Source organism: Rhinoraja longicauda, chromosome 16, assembly GCF_053455715.1.
Source record: "Rhinoraja longicauda isolate Sanriku21f chromosome 16, sRhiLon1.1, whole genome shotgun sequence".
NCBI lineage: Eukaryota > Metazoa > Chordata > Chondrichthyes > Rajiformes > Arhynchobatidae > Rhinoraja > Rhinoraja longicauda.
Window position 1 is genome coordinate 4,054,284 of NC_135968.1, and position 27,792 is coordinate 4,082,075.

Sequence of the window (27,792 nt, forward strand, 5' to 3'; positions counted from 1 at the left end):
CAATTTTTTGAGGTATTGGACAGAGCTGTTCCCAAACCAGACTGGTGCAATCTGTAGAAGTTTCTAAGCATTGGAAACATGCCAAATTTCCTCAGTCTCACGACGAGGTAGAGGTGCTTCTGTGTCTTCTTGGATGTTGCTTTAATGTGGTTGGTCCATAATAGATTGTTAATATTTACGTCAAGGAGCTTGAAGCTTTTCGTTAGACCGCAAGAAATTTCAGAGAGATTTAGATGTACCGCAGTCCATCCTGCAGGCAGGGTATCCACCATTGACTCCATCTATGCTTTACACTGCCTCGGATAACAGCCAACATAATCAAAGACTTGTCCCACCCCGGTTATTCATTCTTCTCCCTTCTCCTGTCAGACAGAAGGTACAGAAGCATGAAAGTACAGACTCAGGAACAGCTTATTTCCCTCCACTATCCAGATTCTGAACTGTTCTTCTATTAGCTACGGTTCTGTCTCATTTACCTCTACACTATAGCGGACATTGGACTTTGTCTATGGGACTGGTGCACTACAATGCACTCTACAATCTGTATCTTCCCCTTCGCTCTGTCCATTGTACTTGGGTTTGACTTGATTGCATTTCTGTAAGGTATATTGGATGACAAAAAGCATATCAGCTGATTTTGGATGACCAGCCATCATATTGAATGGTGGTGCTGGCTCGAAGGGCCGAATGGCCTACTCCTGCACCGATTTTCTATCTTTCTATATATCTTATCTGTTTGGATAACAAGCAAAATGAAGCCTTTTCACCTCTATAACTATGTCTAACATTTGAGGACCACCAAGAAAAATAGAAACATAGAAAATAGGTACAGAAGGCCATTCGGCCCTTCGAGCCAGCACCGTCATTCTTTGTGATCAGCTGATCATCCGCAATCGATAACCCGTGCCTGCCTTCTCCCCATAGCCCTTGATTCCACTAGCCCTTAGAGCTCTATCTAACACTCTCTTAAATCCATCCAGTGATTTGGCTTCCACTACCCTCTGTGGCAGAGAATTCGACAAATTCACAATTTTCTAGGTGAAAAAGTTTCATCTCACCTCAGTTATAAATGGCCTTCCCTTTATTCAAGGACTGTGGTCCCTGGATCTGAACTCGCCCAATATTGGGAACATTTTTCCTGCATCTAGCTTGTCCAGTCCTTTTATAACTTTATATGTTTCTATATGATCCCCTCTCATCCTTCTAAACTCCAGTGAATAGAAGCCTAGTCTTTTCAACCTTTCCTCATATGACAGTCCCACCATCCCAGGGATCAATCTTGTGAACCTACGCTGCACTGCCTCAATTACAAGGATGTCCTTCCTCAAATTAGGAGACCAAAACTGAACACAATACTCCAGTTGTGGTCTTACCAGGGCCCTATACAACTGCAGAAGAACCACTTTACTCCTATACTGAAATCCTCTTGTTATGAAGGCCTACATGCCATTAGCTTTCTTCACTGCCTGCTGTACCTGCACGCCAACTTTCAGTGACTGGTGTACAAGGACCACCAGGTCTCGCTGCACCTCCCCCTTACCTAACCTAACACCATTGATATAATAATTTGCCACCTTGTTTTTGCCGCCAAAGTGGATAACCTCACATTTATATATATTATACTGCATCTGCCATGCATCTGCCCACTCACTCAACCTGTCCAGGTCACCCTGCAACCTCCTAACATCCTCTTCACAGTTAAAGCACCTAAAGCACACCGATGCCTCTACTTCCTGAGAAGGCTTAGGATGTTTGGCATGTCCCTTACAACTCTCACCAACATCTACAGATGCACCATAGAAAGCATTTTATCAGAATGCATCACAGCTTGGTTTGGGAACAGCTCCATCCAAGACCATAAGAAATTGCAACGAATTGTGAACGCAGCCCAGACCATCACACAAACCAACCTCCCTTCCATAAACTCAATTTATACCTCATGCTGCCTCGGCAACACCAGCTGCATCATCAAGGAGAAGTCGCACCCTGACCACTCCCTCTTTTCCACTCTCCCATCAGGCAAAAGATATAGAAGTGTGAAAACACACACCTCCAGATTCAGGAACAGTTTCTTCCCAGTTGTTATCAGGCAAGCGAATCATCCTACCACAACCAGAGAGCAGTCCTGAACTACTATCTACCTCATTGGTGACCCTTGGACGATCCTTGATCGGACTTTGCTGGCCTTACCTTGCACTATTTCCTTATCATATATCTATACACTGTAAATGTAATTAAATCACTGTAAATGGCTTGATTGTAATCATGTATTGTCTGACTAGATAGCATGCTCCAGAAGCTTTTCACTGTATTGGAAGTGATCTTCCAGTGACCCAGATGATATTATATGTAATTACAATCAAGCCAAATTCAAGTACAATAGATAGAGCGCTGAGAAAGATACAGAGTGCAGAATATAGTTCTCAGCATTGTAGCACAACAGTTCCAGAGACCAAATCCAATGTCCACAATGAGGTAGAGGAGAATTGGACAGCACCCTAGCTGATGGAAAGACAATTGAGAAGCTTGATAATAGAGGGGAAGAATCTGTTTGAGTCTGATGGTCTGCGCTTTAAAGCTTTTGCATCTTCTGCCTGAAGGGAGCGGGGAGAAGGAGGAATGATTGGGGTGGGAAAGGTCTTTAATTATGTTGGCTGCTTTCACTGCGTGACAACTGTCGACGAATTTTGGGATTCTGGCCAAGGAGTTACACCGGCTGCTCAGTAACCAAGTAGAACTTAGATAGGTGTGTCTTTTTATTCTAAGGCTGTGCCGTCTAATAAACATAACAATAAACTAAACTGACAAGACGTCTTTTTATTCTAAGGCTGTGCCGTCCAATAAACGAAACTGACAAGAATAAAAAGACACATCTCTAATTCTTGTGCTCTACCGATCTATATTCTATTTGGTTACTGAGCAGCCGGTGTAACTCCTTGGCCAGAATCCCAAAATTCGTCGCCAGTTGTCAAAATACGAATTTTGGTATTCGTATTTCAGGACGCCCAAGTCTCTGTTTACATCCACTTTATGAACAGCTAAGTAACAATAAGAAACTGCAGATGCTGGTTTATAAAAATGAACACAAGGTGCAGGAGTGTCTCAGCGGTTCAAGCAGCATCTCAGGAGAACGTGGATAAATAAGTCTACCGCTTCCTTCTCATGGAGTTCATCTGCCGAAAGTCCTCTATTCTTGTTAGAGGGGATAAGCACGCAGGAGCATGAAGGCGGAAACCGTCCCCAGAGAGCAACAGTCCCGGAGGAAAGAGAGCGGATAAAGGTCCGTCCGCAAACCGGGGAAATGTCCGTGAGGCCGGCGGTAGGTACGAACGGGAAGGCGGCTGGTTTGATCAATATTGAGATCAAGCCTGAGTGATATCACCAGTCTGGGGAAGTATTGGTGGATTTTGGAGAAACAATGCAGCCGTAACCCTGGAACAATCCCGTCCCGCACCCCCCTTCCGGTGCTTTTCCTGTTTTCATGCAAATAAAAAGTACTGGGAAAGCGGAACGGAGTTAAGTTTTCAGGTCAAGGATTATACTTGACAAAACAAGGGAGGTATTAACATTGAATGATCGAATTTTAGGTAACCTCCTATGCCCCCCCCCCCCCCCCCCCTCCTCCGCATTCTCTCCTCTTGTTTCACTATTTAAATCTTTCCCACCCTTGTCTCTCAAACCTTGTTTTAATCTCTGCCCTTTGTTCCAACCATCTACCTATTAACCCCCTCCCTCGCCTATATCCACCTATTATCTGCCGTGCTTTGAGCCGAAACGTCACCTATCCATTTTCTCCAGAGATGCTGCCTGACCCGCTGAGTTACTCCAGCACTTTGTGTCCTTGGAGGATGGATAGGACTGAGGGGACATATCTGATCTTGGGAGATCAAGGGTGATCCCAGTCAGAAGGATACCCCTGGTCATATCTATCTCTCCCCGTGCTCTCTGTACCTGAACACCAACATATTTGACCATTGCCCAGTTTGGATATAGATCTGAATTTGTATCTCTCTAAAAAAAGAGACACAAAGTGCTGGAATAACTGCGGGTCAGGCAGCATCTCTGGAGAACATGGGTAGGTGACATTTTGGGTTGGGACCCTTCTTCAAACAGATGAATGTTCCAGGGATGCTGCCTGACCCGCTGAGCTAGTTCAGTACTTGGTGTCTTTTATTGTAAACCAGCATCGGCATTTCCATGTTTCTACAAAAGATAGGTGATTTCAGCCAAAGAAAGACACAAAGTGATGTTTTGGGTTGGGCCGCTTTTCCATTTTCTCTCTCCATGAATGCTGCCTGGCCTGCTGAGCATACACAGTGGTGTCTCCTCAGTATCCATCGGTGACATTTGTTGGGCATTTTGAGCAGAAGATTTGTGTTGTAGGAATTGCAAACCCAGCACCGTGTTACCCTGTTCACCTGCCCCTGAACTTCACTGACCTTTAAACGTGGAATAAGATATTTAAATGTTGTATTTCAGGGAAAAGTCCAATGAGATTGATGGCCCTGAATGAGAATGTGCATGACACCATGTCCGCCGTTGTTATACCCAGAGAAGACCACACAGAGGAATAAAAACAAATGTGTGCCATGATGAACTGATCCCGATCTGGAGAGAGAACACGTGAATTTTCATTATGCACGGTAGCGCAGCGGTAGAGTTGCTGCTTTACAGCGAATGCAGCGCCGGAGACTCAGGTTCGATCCTGACTACGGGTGCTGCACTGTAAGGAGTTTGTACGTTCTCCCCGTGACCTGCGTGGGTTTTCTCCGAGATCTTCGGTTTCCTCCCACACTCCAAAGACGTACAGGTATGTAGGTTAATTGGCTGGGTAAATGTAAAAATTGTCCCTAGTGGGTGTAGGATAGTGTTAATGTACGGGGATCACTGGGCGGCACGGACTTGGAGGGCCGAAAAGGCCTGTTTCCGGCTGTATATATATGATATGATATGATATGATATGATATGTCACTGGAGGAGAGGATACGAGATGCTTGATAAAATGATTCAACAGGTGGTTTGTTGATCCTTGGAAAAAGAGGGATTCCCCATCCCAGCTGGAAACTTGTGCATCTGGCTTTGTGCCTGGAGTGCGGTTCGGTGTTTTATCTTGTTGAAACACCATTAATGCAGGGCCCAGAAGACACACCTCACTGGAGATAGGCAGGGGGTACGGTTCACTGCTCTTGAGTGTGAGAAAGGGCTCATAATGCCATCCAGTCCGGCGACTGATGAGCAAGTTCATACAGGGGAGAAATCATTCACCTGCTCTGAGTGCAGCAGGAGATTCGCTCGAGCATTCAACCTACTGACACACCAGCGTGTTCACTCCGGGGAGAGGCCATTCACCTGCTCCGATTGTGGGAAGGGATTCATTCAGTTATCTCACTTGCTGATGCACCAGCGAGTTCACACCGGGGAGAAACCATTCACCTGCCCCCAGTGTGGGAAGAGATTCATTCGGGCCTCCAACATGCTGACACACCAGCGCGTTCACACCGGGGAGAGGCCCTTCACCTGCTCTGAGTGTGGGAAGGGATACACAAAGTCTTCCAGTTTGGTGAAGCACCAGCGAATTCACACTAGGGACAAAATTTAAGTGTGCCGTGCGCTGTATATTCAACCATTGTAGCCACCAAAAACCAGACTCCAGTTCACTGTGGCCAATCGGAGGTTCTCAACAGAACTGCCAGTTTTCATCTTGAACGACTTTACCTTTCATGTCTTTGATGGATTTTGTCACAAAGCTCAGTCTAAACTATCAAGTAAAGAACATTTTGGAGACATTCTTTTCTGATATTTGACTGAATTTGTAAGCCTCATTTGAAATACTCTTGTTACATAACTAGGAAATGGGATGGAATGAACACAAGGGCCCTGGTTCAATCATAACCTCCAGCGCTATTTGTGTTCTTCACCATGTGGTTTTCCCCTGGATTCTTTAGACTTTAGAGATACAGCGTGGAAACAGGCCTTTCAGCGAACCAAGTCTGCGACGACCAGTACATTAGCACTATCCTACACACTACAGACCATTTACAATTTACAGAAGCCAATTAACCTACAAACGTGTACATCTTTGGACATTAGTGATATCCTTCTTTGGTACATGGATAGTACAGGTTTGGAGGGATATGGACCAAACGCAGGAAGGTAGGACTAGTGTAGCTGGGACATGTTGGGCGGTATGGGCAAGTTGGGCTAAAGGGCCCGTTTCCACACTGTTTCACTCTATGACTGTGGGAGGAAACTGGAGCACCTGAAGAAAACCCACTTGGTCACAGGAAGAACGTACAAACTCCATACATACAGCACCTGTAGTTAGGATCGAACCTGGGTCTCTGACGCTGTAAGGCAGCAACTCTTCTGCTGCGCCACCGTGCTGCCCCTGGTAGGTGCTCTAGTTTCTTCTCACTCAGTAATATTGTGGAGGGTTAATTGGCCCCTTACTTTCATTGGATGCCAAAGAGCATTGATTTGGAATTGATGGGCATGTATGAGAGAAAAAGGTTGCAGGGCAGCAGTGTAATAAGGGGGGGGGGGGGGGGGGGCGAACTGGTACTGGATTATAGAGAAGTGTAGAAACAAAGAACTGTAGATGCTGGTTTACAAAAAAAACAAATTGCTGGAGTAACTCAACGGGTCAGGCAGCATCTCTGGAGAACATGGATAGGTGATGTGTTGGCTTAGGACGCTTCTTCAGAGATTTTAAGGGTGGGAAAGAAAGCTAGAAGAGCGGAGGCAGGACAAAGCATGGCAGGTAGTAGGTATACACCAGGCGAGGGAGGGATTGATAGGCAGGTGGTTTGACAAAGGCCAGAGATTTTAAATAAAAGATGTGAGTTTAGTTCAGGTGAGAGACTACCTCAAATGTAATCTCTTCATTCCTTTTATCTCACACCTGTTGTCCAACTTTGACTTTCGTCCAACAAACTGCCTATCAAAACCTTCCCTCATCTGTTTTCACCGATTACCTGCCAGACTTTTTCCTGCCCTCCATTTTTCTAGCTCTCTCCCCCTCCCCACCCCCCAATGAGTCTGAAGAACGGTCCCGACCCGAAACATCACCTCCCTATGTTCTCCAGAGATTCTGCCTGACTCGTTGAGTTACTCCAGCCCCAATAGAATAGGCAATACCTTCTTGAAGTAGATGGATACCTTAGAAAGGAGTGGGGAGAGATTAAAGATGTCCGTGAATACTTCCGCTGGTTAGACCGCTCAGTTCCTAAGGATGTGGCCAGGGCCTCTGTCTGGGCCACTTACTTTCTGTGGGTTCACCCTCTCAGGAAGGCTGATCTAACTTTAAGTGACCCTGGGAACTTGAGTCTGATGAGATGGATTTCACTGCCAGGATGTCCTTCTGCTCAAGGTGAGCAAAGAATGCATTCAGTTCCTCAGGTAGGGCCGCACTATCACCGATGTCGCCTGTCTTTGCTTTGCAGCCAGTTATCGTATTCAGACCTTGCCACAGACTGTGGGCATCTAAATGATTATAATGGGACTAAAGTTAGTCCAGATGTTGACTCTTGGCACAAAAAGCTGGAGTAACTCAGTGGGACAGGCAGTATCTCTGGAGAGAAGGAATGGGTGATGTTTGAAGGGCCTCGACCCGAAACTTCACCCATTCCTTCTCTCCAGAGATGCTGCCTGTCCTGCTGAGTTACTCCAGCTTTTTGTGTCTATCTTTGGTTTAAACCAGTACCTGCAGTTCTGGCAGCTTGTTTCATTCACCCACCACCCTGTGTGAATCCCTCAAGATTCTTATTAAATCTTTTCCCCTTAAACCTACGTCCTCTGGTCCTCGATTTACCTACTCTGGGCATTTACCTGATCTATTCCTCTCATTATGTTATACTTCTCAATAAGATCACCTCTCATCCTCCTGTGCTCCAAGGAATAGAGTCCCAGCCTACTCCACCTTTCCATATAGCTCAGCCACTCTAACCCTGGCAACATCCTCATAAATCTTCTCTGTACCCTTTCCAGCTTGACATCTTTCCTATAACATGGTGCCCAGATCTATACACAATACTCTAAATGCGGCCTCACCAACATCTTATACAACTATAACATGACCTCCTAAATTCTAAACTCAGTACTCTGACTGATGAAGGCCAATGTGCCAAATGTCTTTTTGTCCACCCTATCGACCTGCGACTCCACCTTCAAGGAACCATACACCTGCACTCCTGGATCCCTCTGCTCTACAACACTCCCCAGAGCCCTACCATTCACTGTGCAGGTCCTGCTCATGTTAGACTTCTCAAAATGCAACACCTCACATTTCTCTGTATTAAATTCCATCAACCATTCCTTAGCCCACCTGGCCAATCAATCATGATCCTGCTGCAATTTTTCACAATCATCTTCACTATCTGCAAAACAACCCATTTTGGTACCATGGGATAGGAAATGTTTTGAAGGATACGGGCCAAATGGGACTAACAAAGATGGGGCATCTTGCCTCAACTACTTGGGCTGACTGTTCATTGCATATACCCACCTCACTCATATCTAAAAAAAAAGCCAGTGGCTCTTAAATCTTTCCCACCTTAATTTTATGCTCCTTTGTTCTTTATTTCAATACATGGGGAAAGACATTGTGCATTAATGTTCTATATTTCCCTCATGATTTTATACATCTCCATATAATCACCGCATAGTCTTCTGCACACTAAAGAATAGTCGTAGCCAGCCCTTCTCCTTATAGCTCAGGCCTTCAAGTCATAGATTAATAGAGTCATAGAGTGATACAGTGTGGAAACAGGCCCTTCGGCCCAACTTGCCTACACCGGCCAACATGTCCCAGCTACACTAATCCCTTATGCCCGTGTTTGGGTCTATATCCATCCATACCTGACCTATTCATATACCTGTCTAACTGTTTCTTAAACATTGGGGCAGTTCCTACCTCAACTACTTCCTCTGGCAGCTTGTACCATACACACACCACCCTGCCAGCGCAAGTGTCAACCATTTTTGCCTGACATCACTTTGGATCAGTTTCCCTTTCTCTGGGGTGATGTCTGGCCGCTGGGCTTGTCCTACAACCTCGGCAGTGAATCATTACACAGGCAGAGTGCTTCTCCTGCACTCACTGACTTCCATTAGCTCTCTTGGGCTCATCCCACCAGAGATATTCCTCTTGTTCTACCCATCCTCTTCCCCCACTTTCTCTCCCACGAAACCTGACTTGTTTACCCCTCTTTCCAGTCCTGGTAAAAAGGCCCAGACCTGAAGCGAATAAATACTTATTATTCTCGCTATGATCACTTGAAGGCAGTGAAGGCTCTTAAGGCAGAGATAAATACATTATTGATTGGTACTGGTGTCAGAGGTTATGGGGAGAAGATGCTGGCTTGAAGGGCCAAATGGCCTCCTCCTGCACCTATTTTCTAGAAAGCAGGAGAATGAGGTTAGGAGGGAGAGATAAATCAGTCATGGTTGAATGGCTGAGTAGACTTGATGTGCCAAATGGCCTAATTCTACTCTTATTTCTTTTGACCTAATGAACTGCCAACTGCCCACTTAATGGCAAATTGACCCACATGTCTTTGGTATATGTGGGCAAACCACTGGATCACAGAGAACAGGCCAGTGTCACACTGACGGTATGGGTCAGGATTAATCTCAGATCACTGGATGTATGGGACATCAGACTGATTTGATTGGGCTCTAGTACAGCCAACATTTGAGCCAGAACTTTGAAAGGGTGATAAGATGCTATATAAATGCACTTTAATAAATAAGAAGGGTCTCGATTCTAACCATCACCCATTTCTTCCCTCCGGAGATGCTGCCTGTCCTGCTGAGTTACTCCAGAATTTTGTGTCATACCTTCACTTTAATAAATACATTGGGTCACATGATCAGTTGTACAGTTCATTGCACTCAAAATATCAGGGACAAAATCTGTTGATTTGGAAAGAAAGGTTACAAAAAAAGCTCAAAGTGCTGGAAGTACTCAGTGGGTCAGGCCACATCTCGGGAGAACATGGACAGGTGACATTTAGCATTGTCGACTCTCGACCCAAAACAACACCTATCCATGTTCTGCAGAGATGCTGCCTGACCTTGATTAGTAAGTGTAATAGTATAGTATTGCTTTCCATTGTAATACTTTTACTGAACGGAATGTAAAAATGTAATTTCACTGTACCTCGGTACAAGTGACGATAAAGTACTATTGAACCATTGAAGGGTGTCAAAGGCTATGGGCAGAAGAATGGGGTTGAGAAGGAAAAATAAGTCATCCATGAATGGCAGAGTAGACTTGATGGACCAAATTGCCAAATTCTGGTCCTTTGACTTAGAAGCCTGCAGTTATTCCAGCACTTTGTGTCTTTCTTTGGTCAACCAGCTTCTGCAGTTCCTTGTTATTGGAGGAAAAAAGGTTGCTTCATTCCACATACTCCTTCATTTCCCCCATTTTTATTCATTTAAAAAATAATTAGTATAATTTGTTTTCAAAGTCAGCATGAAAGAATATAATAGGAATACTGGATGATGGTGGAAGGGAACCCTTAGATGCACCGTTGACAATAAGGATTAGCCCTCCATGGACAGGGAACTTGAACAACAGCAGCCTCAATATCAGAAGAGCCATTATTATGCTTATACCACCTGCCACCATTTTCCATGGATACTTTTAAGTGGCTTTTCTTGTGGCTACAGAAATCTCATTCAATTGTGAGAAGGGTCTCAACCCGAAATGTCACCTATTCTTTCTCTCCAGAGATACTACCTGTTATTCCAGCATTGTGTGAATATCTTTGGTGCAAATCATAGGCCTAGTACCAAAACGTGATGCGGATATTACAGCATTGTCAGTTCATATATGGTAATTTATTTTACTTTAGGAGCCCCCAGAATGAGTAATTAAGGAAAGAATTAAGATGGAGTCATGCATTAATGTAAGACTGCTTGAATTTGCTCCCTATTTGAATCTTCAAATTTTAAGACCTGTGTTGACTCCATGGAGTCTTGTCTCAAAAGAGTTAGCTTACAGCGCAGAAACAGGCCCCTTTGGTCCACTGAGTCCGAGCCGAGCAGTGACCATAAACTAGGGATAAGTTAAAATTTTACCGAAGCCAATTAACCTACAAACCTGCACGTCATAGAGCGACACAGCGTGGAAACAGGTCGTTCGGCTCAACTTGCCTACATCTGCCAACATGTTCCAGCTACATTAGTCACACCTGCCTGCGTTTGGTCCATAGCCCTCCAAACCTGTCCTAGCCATGTACTGGTCTAACTGTTTCTTAAATGTTGGGATTCTCCCAGCCTTCTCTGGCAGCTTGTTGCATATACCCACCAGCCTTTGTGTGAAAAAGCTACCCCCAGATTCCTATTAAATCTTTTGGCCTTTACCTTAAATCTAAGTCCTTCTGCAGAGTCTCTGCTTTCTCTACATTACCTGTCTCTCCACCATCTTCTTATCATCTGCAAACTTGGCAACAGAGCCTTTGATTCCTTCATCCAAATCATAAAGTGCAACGTGAAGAGTAGCGGCCCCCGTACCGACCTCTGTGGAACCACTAGTCACTGGAAGCCAACCAGAAAAAGCCCCCTTTATTGTCAATCTTTGCCTTCTGCCATTCAGCCAACCTGCTATCCAATGCGAGTATCTTCCCTCCAATACCATGGGCTCTCGTCTTCTTTAGCAGCCTCACATGCAGAACCTTATCAAAAGCCTTCTGAAAACCCAGTTAAGCGACACCCACTGACTCCTTTTTCTAGCCTGTTGTTTACTTCCTCAAAGAATTCCAACAGATTTGTCAGGCAAGATATCCCTTTCAAAAACTAATGCTGACCAGCCTATTTCACCATGTAAACCCACATTCAAATACTCTCCAATACGGTGATGGGCTTATGGAATGAGCTGCCAGAGGAGGTAGCTGCGGCAGGTACTATAACAGCATTTAAAAGGCACAGACAGGTTCACGGATAGGAAAGGTTTAGAGGGATATGGGCCAAACGTGGGAAAATGGGACAGGGCATCTTAATCGGACCTTGCTGGCTGTACCTTGCACTAAACGTTATTCCCTTATCATGTGTAGGAAGGAACTGCAGATGCTGTTTAAGCTGCAGACACAAAAAGCTGGAGTAACTCACAGGCAGTGTCTCTGGAGAGAAGGAATGGTTGACATTTTGGGTCGAGACCCTTCCTCAGACTAATTTCTTCAGATTCAGATACACTGTAAATGGATCAATTGCAATCATGTATTATCTTTTTGCTGACTGGTTAACATGCAACTAAAGCTTTTACTGTACCGTGGTACACGTGACAATAAACTAAACTAATTAGCTATGACAAGTTGGGCCAAAGGGCCCGTTTCCATGCTTTATGACCCCTCCTCGCAGACCATCAACAAAGACGCAGCTTAAAACTGCAAGCTCAGTCCGCTGCTCTGCTCTATGACCACAAATGCATAGCTAGTCAGAGCCACAGTGCCATCTCTAAATTCGCCAACGATACCAACATCATTCCACAATGTAATTTGGCATGCCTCCTTTACCTACTATGACTGATAATTTATTGTTATATATTACATTTATTTGTTGTGTTGTAGTGTTAATGTGCAGCAAGTAAGAATTTCATTGTTCCAGTCCCAGTGAATAAGACAATTAAACACTTTTTGCTCGACTCACTCACGAATGTAGTCAAGGTGGAAATTGGTGTATTTATGGAGATTGTGAATTTGGGGACATAGGTATCAGACAATGACCTGATTGCTTTATCATCGTTACTTTTTTGCATATCTTACATTGTTCTTTATCTCTCCACACCACTATCTATATCTCTTGTTTCCCTTATCCCTAAGCAGTCTGAGGAAGGGTCTCGACCCGAAGCATCACCCTTTCCATCTCTCCAGAGATACTGCTTCTCCCGCTGATTTACTCCAGCCTTTTGTGTCTATCTTCAGTGTATTACAGTGTTGTGAACAGCTTTGATGGGCAGGGAGGCCCAATCTTATTGCTCTTTCAGTCATTGCCATGTTCTCCAAGGTTGATTCCTTCCTCGTCATCACAGGCATTTCTCCCCACCTGTTCCCAGCTCATCTTAAGATAGGCCCAACAAGCTGGAGTAATTCATCAGGTCAGGCAACTCTCTGGAGAGAAGGAATAGAAGATGTTTTACCTGGAGAAAAGGAATAGAAAAGTCACCTATTCCTTTTCTCCAGAGATGCTGTCTGACCAGAGTTACTCCAGCTGGTTGTGTCGTACTTCAGTGTAAACCAGCATCTGCAATTTCTTCCTACACATTTCATGTGCTCATCGTGTCTGATTTCTGACCCAGTTCCATTGACAAGACGCCCAATGGTTCTGAGACTTTAGAGGTATCACCAACTATGTGACATCCAGCCCATGAAAGCAAATAAAAAGACTCCCACTGTTAATAAGTATTGGGAACAATGAGTCACATAGCCAGTCTAATCTCTGCTGGCATCAGAGACTTCAGACAAGAAATGTCTGAGACAAGATACCAGTGAGGCCTCGGCTTGTCCTTCAGTCTGCAGTAAATCCCGCAGAGAATTCAGTGGAAACATCTTCACCCACAGAGCGGGGATAATGTGGAAGCCATCACCACAGGGATGGCTCGAGGTGAACAGCAGAGATGCATTTCTTGGGAAACTGAGGGAAGGCAAAGGAAAAAAAATTTGAACATTCCTACAGGGTGAGTGAAGAGGAACTGGCGTTAGACAGAAAGAAGGGGAAGATTCAGCTGGGCAGAATGGCCTCTCATTCTACTGTACAGTGTGTGCATTAAACACATTTAGGATTTGAGTCAGTGTTCAAAGCAGCAGAATATTAAACCTCAGTCCAGTTCAAGGGGGTACCAATCATTTTAGAAATAAAGCCTAACAGGGTTTGCAGGGTTCATCACACAGCATGGTTAATCCTTCTCAGTGTGAGTTCGCTGGTGTCTCAGCAGATGACATGCCCGGGTGAATCCCTTCCCACACTCGGAGCAGATAAATGGCCTCTCCCCAGTGTGAATTCGCTGGTGTCTTAGCAAACTGGCCGACCGAGGGAATCCCTTCCCACACTCAAAGCAGGTAAACGGCTTCTCCCCAGTGTGAACTCGCTGGTGTATTTGCAGGCTGAATGACCGAGTGAACCCCTTCCCGCACTCTGAACACGTGTACGGCCTCTCCCCAGTGTGAACCCGCTGATGTCTAATCAGGTCGGACGGCTGCATGAATTTATCACCGCAGTTGGAGCAGGAGAACAGCCTCTCCCCAGTGTGCGATTGCTGGTGTCTCATCAGGTATGATAAGCGAGTGAATCCTTTCCCGCACTCTGGACAGTTGAAGTGCTTTGCCACAGCGTGAAGTCGCTCATGTCGCAGCAGATGGCAATGCACAGTGAATCCCTTCCCACACATGGTGCAGATAAATGGCTTCTCCCCTGTATGACTTTGCTGGTGTATCAGCAGTTCTGATGACCGGGGGAATCCTTTTCCACACTCAGAACAGATAAATGGTCTGTCTTCAGTATGGATTCGCTGGTGTTTCCTCAGGCTGGATGAGTCAGGGTATCCCTTCCCACACCCAGAGCAGATAAATGGTCTCTCCCCTGTGTGAATCCGCTTGTGTACTAGCAAGCTGTCCGACCGAGTGAATCCCTTCCCGCACTCGGAGCAAGTAAATGGCCTCTCCCCAGTATGCAGTATCAGGTGTTTGTGCAGCTCGGATGACTGAATAAAGTCCCTCCCACATTCAGAGCATTTGAACGGCCTCTCTCCAGTGTGAATCCGTTGATGCCTTATCAGGCTAGATGACCACGGGAAGCTCTTCCCACATTCAGAGCATTCAAACTCCGTATCCCCAGCGTGAACCCGCTGGTGTATGAACAAGTGTGATGACTGAGCAAATCTCTTTCCACACTCAGAGCAGGTGAATGGCCTCTCCCTAGTGTGAACTTGTTGGCGTCCCGTCATATTGAATGACTGGCTGAATCCGTTTCCACACTCAGAGCAGGAGCAGGGCCTCACCCTGGTGTGAATTCACTGGTGTACCAGCGGGTAGGTGACCGTGTGGATCCAGGTTTCCCACACTTGGAGCAGTTGAATGCCTCGTCTCCAGTGACGATGTGCTGGCGTGTTCTCAGGGAGCCAGATTAATGGTGTCTCAACAGGAGGATGAAACAAGCAAGCTTCTTTCCACACACAGAGCAGATGCTCAAGTTTCCTGCTGGATGGGAAATGTTTCTTGTCAAAGGCTCAGGAATTCACACTGGTATCACTTTTAGCAAGTGAATATTTGGTCACTCACTAACTTAATTTCCCCCTTTGTCTCCAGGTTGATTCAGCAAGACCTCACACACATGGAACACGTGTTTGGTTTCAGCCTCTTGTTCTGCGGCTGTGTAAATGGCCAAAGCTCTTTCCATAGTCAGAGCTCTTGAACATCCTCCTTCAGAAGTGAGTGTCGCTGCCCACTGCTCACACTGCGGTTTGTTGTCTCTCCTCAGAAATACAACAGATGAGCATTTCCTCTTCCAGATTCAAGGATTGAGGACATTGGTGCTGGTGACCTGTCTGTCACTGCAGTTCCGATGTGAAGTTAATTTTAAGATTCCCTCAGACAAACCCTCTGCCTTGTATGCCCTGTAAAAGGAGTTCACACAAGACATCAATAGGTACAGGACACCATTTTAGACAAAATAATATTTGGCCATTCCAGCATGCAGTAAAATTGCACTGTTACAGTGAGGACCAACACAGCCTATGGACAGCATCTCAACATTCAGACTGAAGGGTCTCGATGCAAAACGTCTCCCATTCCTTCTCTCCAGCGATGTTGCTTGTCCCGCTTTGTTACTCCAGCTTTTTATGTCTATCTTCGGTTTAAACTAGCATCTGCAATTCTTTCCTACACATCAGTCTTGGCATGTTGTGGGCTTGAAATTCTCATGTTTTTTTCTGCATTTGAACAGGGCATTTCTGCCAGTTATTCATCCTTGATCATTTTTTTCCATTTCTATTGAGATAGACTGTCTTTATGACGATGTCTCACAGACCCAACTATTAACTAATGTGGACTTACCCTATCCCTTTGGTCTACCCATCCATCCCTCGCCTTTTCTGTGACTGAATATTAACACTTTTCCTTTTTCTAAATTCTAATGAGCAATCTTGGATCTGAAATTTCAACTTTGTTTCCCTTTCCATCAGAGATTGACAATGCTGAGTATTTCAGGGATTTTCTGTTCTATTATTTTCCAAAGGTTATAAGATCATAAGTGATAAGAGTAGAATTAGGCCATTTTGCCCATCGTCTATTCTGTCATTGTTGATCCATCTCTACCTCCTAACCCCATTCTCCTGCGTTCTCCCCATAACCTGACACCATACTAATCAAGACTATATTTGTCTCTGCCTTAAATATATTCACTGTCTTTGCTTCCACAGCCTTCTGTGGCTTATATGCAGCATTAGTTGCAATACTTTACCAATAAAATCAATGGCCACAGTTGCACCTACAATCCTCGGTGCTCCAGAAACAACTGTGCCTAAAGCAGTCCCGGCAAAATTGATATTCACCACCCAGCCTGGAGTACAATCTGGGACCAGTTGGCAGAGAAAGTAGCAAAATTTAAACAAACAGCAATGTTGGCAATCCATGAGATCAACAAATTACTGGAGACACTCAGCAGCTCAGTCAAATTTGCAGGAAGAAAAATGGTTATGTTTCTTGTCTGAAACCCGTTATTAGGTTTGGGAAATAGAAAAAAAGGTGGAGAAGGGTCTCGACCCGAAACATCACCCATTCCTTTTCTCCAGAGATGCTGCCTGTCCCGCTGAGTTACTCCAGCATTTTGTATCTATCTTTAGAAAAAAAGTTTGTTTTAAGTTGCAGGAAGTAAATGGATAGTCCGTTCAGTCAACATTCAGGGGAAACAAGACTTGGCCATTCAACCTCTTGGACCTGCTTTGACATTCATCCAGCTGACCCAATATTCATTGCGCATTTAAATGACATTTAGACAGATGCACGGAAAGGAAAGGTTTACAGACTTATTCATGGGACAAACACAAGGAAAATGAAACAAGCTCGGGAAGGCAACTTGGTGGAATAGACGAGTTAAACTGAAGGGTCTGTTACTGTGCCGTACGAATCGATGCCTCCATATGATTTCTAATCCTAGAATAAGATGGACCCCAATCGATTTCATCTTTCCCTGTTGGTCAATTCCTCCATGTCAGGATCATCCCAGTAAACCCTCAGAACTACTTCCAATGAAACAGCTTTTCCGAAATAGTGTTCTAAAACAGTTTTCAGCATGCATGATGTGCACTCATCTATTATTTTTCACATTTGTAGTTGAAATTTTATGCTCCACTATCCCCTTACTTGAAATATTCCACGTCTTCGGGGTCTCCTGACAGTTTCCAGCATTTACTGTTTGCATAATCAAGGACCAGGCTCACCCCGGTCACTCCCACTTCTCCCCTCCCCCATCAGGGAAAAGGTACAGAAGTGTGAAAATGCCAACCACCAGATTCAGGGACAGTTTCTTCCCAACTGTTATCAGGCAACTGAATCATCCTACCACAACCAGAGCAGTGCTGACTACTGTCTGTCTCTTTGATGGCCCTCGACTATCCTTGATGGGTCTTTGAGGGCTTTATCTTGCACTAAATGTTGTTCCCCTGTCATGTATCTACACTGTAAATGGATTGATTGTAATCATGTATTGTCTTTCTGTTGACTGGTTAGCACACGCAACAAAAACTTCTCATTGTACCTCGGTACACGTGACAACTAAACTGAAAAAGCAGGAAACTCTTGAGGTCGGGGTGTGGATAGGAAGCAGAGGCAAGGAGGGGTCGTGGGACTATCCCGAGTGTGGATGCCAACAATAATTCTGCAAATGGCACGGATATCCCCAGTCATGGATAGCATCTGACTTTATGCGGTCAGTCAGGGGCTGCAGCAAGACGTACTTCCCAGGGGTGTCGTCCTTCCTAATGTGTAGGAAGGAACTGCAGATGCCTGTTTAAACCGTAGGCACAAAATGCTGGAGTCTCTGGAGAGACGGAATGTGTGACGTTTCGGGTCCAGGTCTGAAGAAGGGTCTCCACCCGAAACGTCATCCATTCCTTCATCTCCAGAGATGCAGTCCCTCCCGCTGAGTTACTCCAGCATCTTGTGTCGATCTACAGTTTAAACCAGCATCTGCAGTTCCTTCCTACACAATTTGTGCCTGTCTGCAGCCTTTCCTAAAATGGCTGCTCGGCTAGTCACTGCCTTCCCTTTTTCTGCATCACCAGGAGCAGTCACCGCCGGACACTAAAACCCTGCTTTTTTAATCTCCCGCGATGATCCCCCTCTCGGACCTAAAATATTCACTATTCCTTTTATGATGCCGCCTGGTTTGTTGACAGTCTCCAGCATTTACTGTTTGCATTGAAACGGGCATCTCCCCGAGGTCGGAGTGTGGAGAGCGGGCGGGGGTGAGGAGAAGGGGTTGCCCCCTGTGCGGCCGCCCACAGTGATTCTGCAAACAGCACGGATTCCCCGCCAGCCGTGGGCTGCATCAGGGCCCGGACCTCGGGCTGGATTAAACCCGCGCAGCGCAGCTCCGCTCCTACCTGCTGTCGAGATCCCGAGGAACTTCCGTGTCCACGGTCGCCTAGTTATGGGGTCACGTCTGTGTGCGTATGCGTGTGCGCTCCCGGCTTCTTCAACACTGACTGGACTCTTTCCCAACCCTGGTGATTCCTGCGAGGTTTTTTTTCGCCAAGTCAAATAAACATCGCTTTTGGGCAGCTTGCACCCCAGCGGTATGAATATCGACTTCTCTAACTTCAAGTATAAAATCATGAGAGGAACAGATCGGGTAGAGATGCACAGTCTCTTGCCCTGAGAAGATGAATCAAGGACCAGAGGTTTAAGGTGAAGAGGAAAAGATTTAATTGGAATCTGAGGGGTAACTTTTCCACACAAAGGGTGGTGGGTGTATGGAACAAGCTGCCAGAGGAGGTAGTTGAGGCAGGGACTATACCAGCATTTAAGAAACAATTAGACAGGTATATGGATAGGACACGTTTGGGGGGGATATGGACCAAATGCAGGCAGGTGGGACTAATGTAGCTGGGATATGATGGCTGGTGTAGGCAAGTTGGACCAAAGGGCCTGTTTCCACACTGTATCACTCTATGGCTCTTAAGTAACTTGCTTTCCCTCTCTCCCCATCCCTCCCCCTTCCTAGTTCTATGACCAGTCTGACTGTCCTCCTGATTAAATTTTATCTCTGTATGCTTCGTTGTCACCTTCTCCTAGCTAACAATGATCTATTCTACATTTTCCTTGAGCTCCGACCCCTTTAATGTCTCATTTTCACAACTTACACTTCCTTATCTCACTGTCTCCCTCTCCCCTGACGAGGGTCTAAAGAGGGGTCTTGACCCATAACATCACCCATTCCTTCTGTCCAGAGATTCTGCCTGTCCTGCTGAATTACTCCAGCATTTTGTTTCTATCTTCAGTTTAAACCAGCATCTGCAGTTTCTTCCTAAACATTTAAAATGGACAGGAAAGGTTTTGAGGGATATGGGCCAAACGTGGGCAAATGGGATCAATGTTGATGGGGCATCTTGATTGGCATGTCCAAGTTGGGCCAAATGGCCTGTTTCCATGCTGCATGACTTTGTTCATACTGAATGAGTTCTCCTGATGAGGCAGTGGAGGATTCAGTTGCATAGAGAGGAGCAGAGAGCCAGAACCATGAATCTGATGATGAGTTGCGGGGGATTTGATGATGTTGTAGGCTGAATGCCATGGACTGAGCCACCGGACATGAATATTATTGCTGACCAGAGGGCTGCAACATGCCTGGATGGTAAATAAGTTGTTGTGCAGTGATTTTATCGTCTGTTGTCTGTACAAAGGATTTTCCAGAAGTTTAAATAAAGTGTCTCCCGACTGTAATCTGTTGTAATGGAGAGTGTTTCAAGTAGACCTCTGTGATCACTGTTTGGTAAGCCTCATCGGTGCAACAACAACCCCTTAACAAACCAAGGAACTGGTTTGTTCCAGCGCAGAGGTAGAGTTGCTGCTGTACAGCGCCGGAGACCCGGATTTGATCCTTATTACGGGTGCTGTCTGTACAGAGTTTGTACGTTCTCCCCTTGGGTTTTCTCCGAGATCTTCTGTTTCCTCCCACGCTCGAAAGACGTACAGATTTGTAGGTTAATTGCGTTGGTATAAAAGTAAATTTCCTTAGTGTGTGTTAATGTGTGGGGATCGCTGGTGGACTGGTGAGCTGAGAGCCTGTTTCCATGCTGTCTCTTTAAACTAAACTAAACTATTTGTCGAGTTCTGAATGGGGAGGTAATGAGAATATGTGCCAGTTTTTATTAGTGGATCTGTGCTTGAGGGTGTTAGTATTATCAAATTCCTGGGCATTAACAGCATGAATGACCTACATTGGATCATGGATGTAATTACAAAGATGGCACACCAGTGCCATTAGCTTCGTAGAAATTTAATGATATTTGGAGAGTCGCCGAATACTCTTACAAACGTTTGCAGATGTACTGCAGAAAGTACCCTGAATGGTTGAATTATGACCTGGTACAAAAAGTGTGACACACAAGGTAATTTTCCTTCCCATTCCCACAATGACCTTTTTGTCCAAGCTCTCCTCCATAAGTGAGTTCAGTATCTCGATAAACGCAAGGAATCATGGGATTTGTCAAAGGTAATTCGGGAAAGAGTGTTGCTAGTGAACTTAATGGCTAATGTACACTGAAACAATGGTTGATAAGTGATTAAATAAAATGAAAGAAATTAAGAGTTGTATAAACTTCTGTACATTTATTGATTGAGTTCTGGATTTCAGTTCATATAAAATCTGGTTGAATGTAAAGTTGAACTTCTGATCAAAATGATCTGCAAGTGCAACAACATCTCATTTACACACCAATGGAAGCAGTAAATTACATAATGCTGCGCAGACGAAGAAAATATCATCAATATGAGGAACTAAAGTGATGAGTAAAGTGTTTCTCAGGATGTTAAACCACTTTAGACAACCTATGGCCCGTTCAACATGAATGCACACATTGGCAACCTTCTTGGTTTTGTGTACTTTTTCTCTGGTCATTTGCTGATAACCATCACTGCGAGGGGAAATCTCTAAATAGGCTTGGCGAAACATCAAATAGGCTTGGTGAAACGTCTTCTTGAATAGGAAAGCCTCTATCTGCCATTATGCAATCCCCAGGATCAACTAAGTTAAAAAATCCACTCTTCCTAACAATATGTGTATCAGATGATCGCCCACCCCACGTTTTTGATAAGAATGTGATTATGCCGTTTGGGGCAATTCCAACCAATAGTTTCATGGTGTTGTGTTTCTTGTAGTCGGACCATGTTAACGCCTGCAACTGTAGATGCCGTGGTCTTTCTATAAATATCTCTGTGCAGTCGAGAATGCATCTCAGTGCTGGGCATTTATTTATTATCTCTTTCGGCTGCGTGGATCTGTAAGCATGTCCATTACATGCAATGCAAGTTACAATGCAAAAGAAAATGGTGCAAGTATATTGAACTAATTTATACAATACAAGATTATAACTGAAAATTAGAATGTCAAACACTGATTAAAATAACCCAATGTAATGGGAATCAGAAGGGTCAGGGGACTCGTGACTAAGTTTTGTAGTGCACAACTTTACTTACACATGTACATGCAGAACTCATTCAGAAGTCAACAAAAGAGCATACAGCCTGTGGCCGTGGACTAGTATAGTAAGAGGTGAAAACCCCACAAATACTTTTCATATTAACTATTGATAGTTATAGAAAGCATACATTTCATTTCATTCTCTCCCCCCACAAAACAAAATCAATAAAAAATGGTTGTTATTAATCATCACGATCTCACTCGCTCACCGAAGCGGGCCAGCAAGTGACCAAAGCTAATTAAATCATCGTAGTTTTGTACAAATTAACCTAAATACACCTAGTTAATAGTTTTGAAAGCAGTATTTTCTTACCTCGAAGAAGCAAAACTGGAAAGTACGTATGAAACGCAGGTCTGTATACACACAGTAGCTTAGCTGGCGAGTGTGTTTATCCCGAATGACCCATGACCTGGGCATGCTCAGTTGTAATACTGAACTCGCTTTTTGTCAGAGTCAGGCTAAAGACAAATCGGAGGAAGAGCATCTCATATTTCGCTTGGCCAGCTTACAGCCCAATGGCATGAGTATTGCTTTCTCTAAATTGAAGTAATCCTGGCAATCCAGGCCGTCGCAGCTGCGGCTTGCCTGCAGTCCGTCTGTCTTTTGTGTTTTTTGTTGTTTTTGTCTCAATTGTAGTGTTAATATGATGTAGTGTTGTATGTTATGTTTTGGGGGGGGGGTGGGAGGGAACGGGAACTGTAACATTCTCTCTCCAGAACGGAGAAGCGACCTTTGTTCTGTGCCGTGTCTCCGTTCCCGTTGCAGCCTACCACCGGCCATGCACCTGGGACCACCTGGGGCTCTGGTTCGCAGAGCCCACGGCCCGGACTCACCACCTGCGGCGCTGGCTGCCTGCGAATGCTGCGGGAACGGCTGCGACTCGTCTCCGGAGGCTCCTGCGCGGGCCGCGTGGACGTCGGAAGCCCGCAGGCCCCTGGATGGGGGCCGACATCGGGAGCTCCGGCAGCGGCAGAGGCAACGTGTTCGCCCACCCCGAATCGCGGGGCTTGGGTCGACCCGCCACGGACCTTTCACCATCCGGCGCGGCCTAAAATAGGCCGCGGGATTTTTTTTCACCGCCCAGCGGGGGCTTCAATATCGGGAGCCCCGACCGCCCCGACGTGGCAACTCCAACAGCCTGACCGCGGGACAAGACGGCAGGGAAGAGAAAAAGACATTCTGGCCTTCCATCACAGTGAGGAGGGACTGGAGGAGACTCACTGTGATGGATGTTTCTTTTTGTTTGGTGTTAGTTGTGATTGTATGTGTTATTGCATTTTTATTGATTAATCTTATTGGTCTTATTGTTCAACTGCGGGTAATGTTTCATTTTACTACACATTTATGTGTATGTAACAAATAAACGACTATTGACTATTGATTGACAATCATCTCCCTCCCCACCCAAGTTGCATCAGCTTCTCGTTTTCACCCAACAAACAGAGAATTGCCTGTTTCCTTTATCATCGTTTGGTTTTTGCATATCTTTCATTCATTGTTCTTTGTCTCTCTACATTATCGTCTATATCTCTCGTTTCCCTTTACCGTGACCGTTAGTCTGAAGAAGGGACTTGACTCAAAACGTCACCCATTGCTTCTCTTCAGAGATGCTGCCTGTCGCGCTGAGTTACTCCAACTTTTTGTGTCTATTTTAGGCTGGAGCGGGAGTGGTGGACTCAGCCCTCCCATCCATCAAAAGAACAAACCTCCCATCCATCAAAAGCATCCACATAGAAAATAGGTGCAGGAGTAGGCCATTCGGCCCTTCGAGCCTGCACCGCCATTCAATATGATCATGGCTGATCGTCCAACTCAGTATCCCGTACCTGCCTTCTCTCCATACCCTCTAATCCCTTTAGCCACAAGGGCCACATCTATTCCCTCTTAAATATAGCCAATGAACTGGCCTCAACTACCTTCTGTGGCAGAGAATTCCACAGATTCACCACTCTCTGTGTGAAAACAAACGTTCTCATCTCGGTCCTAAAAGACTCCCCCCTTATCTTTAAACGGTGACCCCTTGTGCTTGTACATGAGCCGCTGTCTCAAGAAGGCAGAAATCTACTATCGACTCTTGCCCCCGACGGCTCCTGCCATGCCATTTTCCCATGGGGATAAAATAGTTTAATTTACTGTCACGTGTACCGTGGTACAGTGAAAAGCTTTTGTTGCATGCTGTCCAGAATAAAACCCGCAGTCTCCAAGTGTCAAAGAAAATGGTGGAAACGCCTCAACATGGTGGAAACGCCTGGTGGGGCGATACCAAGACAGCTAATGGCGGACATTGAGTGCAGGAGAAGCATTTTCCCTGTGTAATATGTCACTGCCGAGGTTGTGGGACAAGCCTAGCGGCCAGACGTCACCCTTCAAAGATGGGCAAACTGAACCAACGTGATGACAAGCTGTAATGGCTGGTTCTGATGCAGACAGAGAGTTACCTGAAGTTGAAGAGTTCGACGTTGAGTCTGGAGGCTGTACCGACACCGGATGGAAAATTAGGTTTTGTTCCTCGAGCTCGAGCCCGGACCGCGGCTCAATAAGAGCTGGCGGACGGGTTCACCGAGGTGTGCAGGCGCGACGCCGGCATCCGAATTTTGGACGGAGAGCGCCAGACTGGTAGCCGGTTCAGGGGCTACTACGCCTGCGTAGGTCGTCCAGCCGTCGATATTCGCGGGCGATGTGCCGGCTTCCGAACGCGGGAAGCGCGAGCGGCGGCGGTTGGGTTCGCGCGGGAAGCGCGAGCGGCGGCGGTTGGGTTCGCGCGGTAAGCGCGAGCGGCGACGGTTGGGTTCGCGCGGGAAGCGCGAGCGGTGACATCTCACTGATATCTTGTTCCTTCGAATAAAATGAACAATTTCACGTGTTATCGTTTCATACTACAACTTTTTGCGGATTCCCTTGAACTTTGAAAATTTTCTCAATAAACTGTTGTCACAAGAATAGCTTCTTGGGCACCACCCAACACAAGCCACAACTATGGACCATGAACTGTCTTGGTGGACACTAAATACTGGAGTAACCCAGCGGGACAGACATCGTCTCTGGACAGAAGGAATGGGCGACGTTTTGAGTCGAGACCCTTGTTCAGACTGAGAGTTAGGAGAAAGGGACACACGAGATATAGAACAAATTAATGTAAGATATGCAGAAAAGTAAAGATGGTAAAGGAAACAGGCCGTTGTTAGCTGTTTGCCAGGAATGATTGCGTTAACATATGATGAGCGTTTGAAGGCACTGGGCCTGTTCTGGCTGGAGCTTAAAAGGGTGAGGGGTACCTCACCCTAACATTACCGAATAGGGGTATTGCACGTAAGGTTAAAGTGCGTGACGCACGGAGTCGCTCAAGTCGTCTGGAGGACATCGCAGCTTCCCGCATACACTGGTAACACATGCAACACGTACGTTCTTACCTTGAGAAAACCTCCAAAATGATCAATTTTTGCGCTGTAAAAAATTATGGAAGTAGGAGTAACCGTGAGAGATGATGCTGAACTTGCTCTGCAAGATGATGCTGAACAGGTTAATGATGAAGAAAACTTTGAACTACAGCTGCAAGTACACCATGAACTTCACTTGGAAGCACAAACACCAGTCAATGAGACAATGGACACATCAACACAAACAGAAATGTGTGCGGCAGACATAACAGTACTGGAAGCACAAGCAGACAACAACAATAAAGAGCTTGCTGAAGCCTTGCTAAAGACCCACAGCAGTCCTGATTAAGCTTACTGGAGAAAGCTTTTCCAAGGACGACGCGAAGGTGAAATTCTACACAGGTTTACCCACATTTGCCGTTTTGATGGTGGTTTTCAAATATGTTAAGGACAAGCTCCCCACTAGACATTCATTAACACATTTTCAGCAGTTGCTGATCATCTTGATTAAGCTCAGACTTCCAGTGCCTCATGAAAATCTTGCGTATCAAAGAGGTATTACTGCAATTGTACAGGGCCCTTCTTCAGACTGTCTGAGGGATCTCATCCCGAAACGTCACACATTCCCTCTCTCCAGAGATGCTGCCTGTCCAGCTGAGTTACTCCAGCTTTTTGTGTTTATCTTCGGTTTAAACCAGTATCTGCAATTCCTCCTACACATATTGTCTCTTGCCATACTTTTGGCTTTGTGAAGATCGTAGCAAACTTTCTTGTAATGCTCGGGAAGTTTGGATTGTGTGCAGCGGACCTTGCCATCACCTGGGAATGTACCTCACCGATCATCCATGGTTTCCAGTTGGAAAATACTTATACAAGTGTTGGGGAATACTTCCACTCCTCTACAAATTTGTTGATGAAGTCAGTCACGTCAGTGGCGTACGCATTCCGAGGGACTACAGAATTAGAATATGGACCATCAGACTGAAAAAGGGTCTTGACCCAAAACATCACTCACTTTTTTTTTCCAAAGATGATGCTTGTCCCGCTGAGTTACTTCAGCGTTTTATGTCTACCTTAGAATATGGACCAGTCCACTGACTCGTAACAATCATATAGGATGTCATCTGCGGCCACTGACCAGCATTGAACAACTGTATGTACCAGATCCTCCTGCTTGAGTTTTTGTTTGTCAGCTGGGAGTAGAAACACAGCTCCGTGATCATATTTCCCAAAATATGGCTAAGGCACGGAGCGGTAGGCTCTCATTTATAAATGATGCCCTTGAGCAGATGTCCTTGGACGGGATAATATCAGGCTCCACGTCTAAAGAAAGGTCTCAACCGAAAAGATCACCTATCCATGTTCTCCAGAGATGTACGTCTTCCCACATGAATAGGACATTATTCGTCAGAGCACAGGAGGTTGAGGAGTGATTTTATAGTGGTGTATAAAATCATAAAGGAAATAGATGGGATGAGTACAGTTTCTTACTCAGTAGGAGAATCGAAAACAAGAGGACGCAAGGTGAGCACTTGAGATTTAATACAAACTTGAGGGCCAACTTTTGCACTCAAAGGATGGTGGGTACATGGAATGAACTGCCAGAGGATGTAGTTGAGGTAGATACTATAACAGCATGTAAAGGGTATTTGGATAGGTACTGTACATAGTCCCCCCCATTTCAGGGCACTATAATGTTTGGGACACATGGCTTCACAGGTGTTTGTAATTGCTCAGGTGTGTTTAAATGCCTCCTTAATGCAGTTACAAGAGAGCTCTCAGCACCTAGTCTTTCCTCCAGTCTTTCCATCACCTTTGGAAACTTTTATCACTGTTTATCAACAAGAGGCCCAAAGTTGTGCCAATGAAAGTCAAAGAAGCTATTATGAGACTGAGAAACAAGAATAAAACTGTACGAGACATCAGCCAAACCTGAGACTTACCAAAGTCAACTGTTAGAAACATCATTAAGAAGAAAGAGAGCACTGGTGAGCATACTAATCGCAAAGGGACTTCTTCAATCAAGGAAGACCTTCACAGCTGATGACAGAAGAATTCTCTCTATAATAAAGAAAAATCCCCAAACACCTGTCCGACAGATCGGAAACACGCTTCAGGAGTCAGTTGCAAATTTGTCAATGACCACTATCCGCAGAAGACTACATGAACAGAAATACAGAGGCTATACTGCAGGATGCAAACCATTGGTTAGCCATAAAAATAGGATGGGCAGGTTGCAGATTGCCAAGGAGTAGGGAAAAAAAACTGCAGATGCTGGTTTAAATCGAAGGTAGACATAAAATGCTGGAGTAACTCAGCGGGTCAGGCAGCATCTGTGGAGAGAAGGAAAGGGTGATGTTTCGAGTCGAGACCCTTCTTCAGATTGATGTCAGAGGAGGGGATGGGACAAAGATAGGATATAGACGGAGACAGGAAGACTAGTAGGAAAACTGGGAAGGGGAGAGGATAGAGAGGGGAAGCAGGTCTCAACCAACCTGATCTCCCAGTGGCTCAGCACTTCAACTCCCCCTCCCATTCCCAACCTGACCTTTCTGTCCTGGGCCTCCTCCATTGTCAGCGTGACGCCCAGGGTAAATTGGAGGAACAGCACCTCATATTTCGCTTGGGCAGTTTACACCCCAGCGGTATGAACATTGACTTCTTTAACTTCGGGTAGTCCCTGCTTCCCCTCTCTATTCCCAGTTCTCCCACTAG

The 27,792-nt window shown here is 45.4% G+C and overlaps 2 protein-coding genes across 2 annotated transcripts in view; one reads left to right on the top strand and one right to left on the bottom strand.

Moving 5' to 3' along the window:
- Window positions 1-27,792, top strand: part of LOC144601450 (uncharacterized) — a 201,734-nt gene that overhangs the window by 64,583 nt on the left and 109,359 nt on the right. The window contains 1 exon segment of the mRNA XM_078413584.1: window positions 5,241-5,599. Within this exon segment, the coding sequence (XP_078269710.1) occupies window positions 5,241-5,599 (359 nt within the window).
- Window positions 9,789-18,743, bottom strand: LOC144601116 (uncharacterized). The gene is made up of 2 exons (XM_078413068.1): window positions 18,602-18,743; window positions 9,789-15,613 (listed from the first exon to the last, which is right to left on the bottom strand). The coding sequence occupies exon 2, from the start codon at window positions 14,942-14,944 to the stop codon at window positions 13,898-13,900; it is 1,047 nt and encodes a 348-aa protein (XP_078269194.1). The 5' UTR covers window positions 14,945-15,613; window positions 18,602-18,743; the 3' UTR covers window positions 9,789-13,897.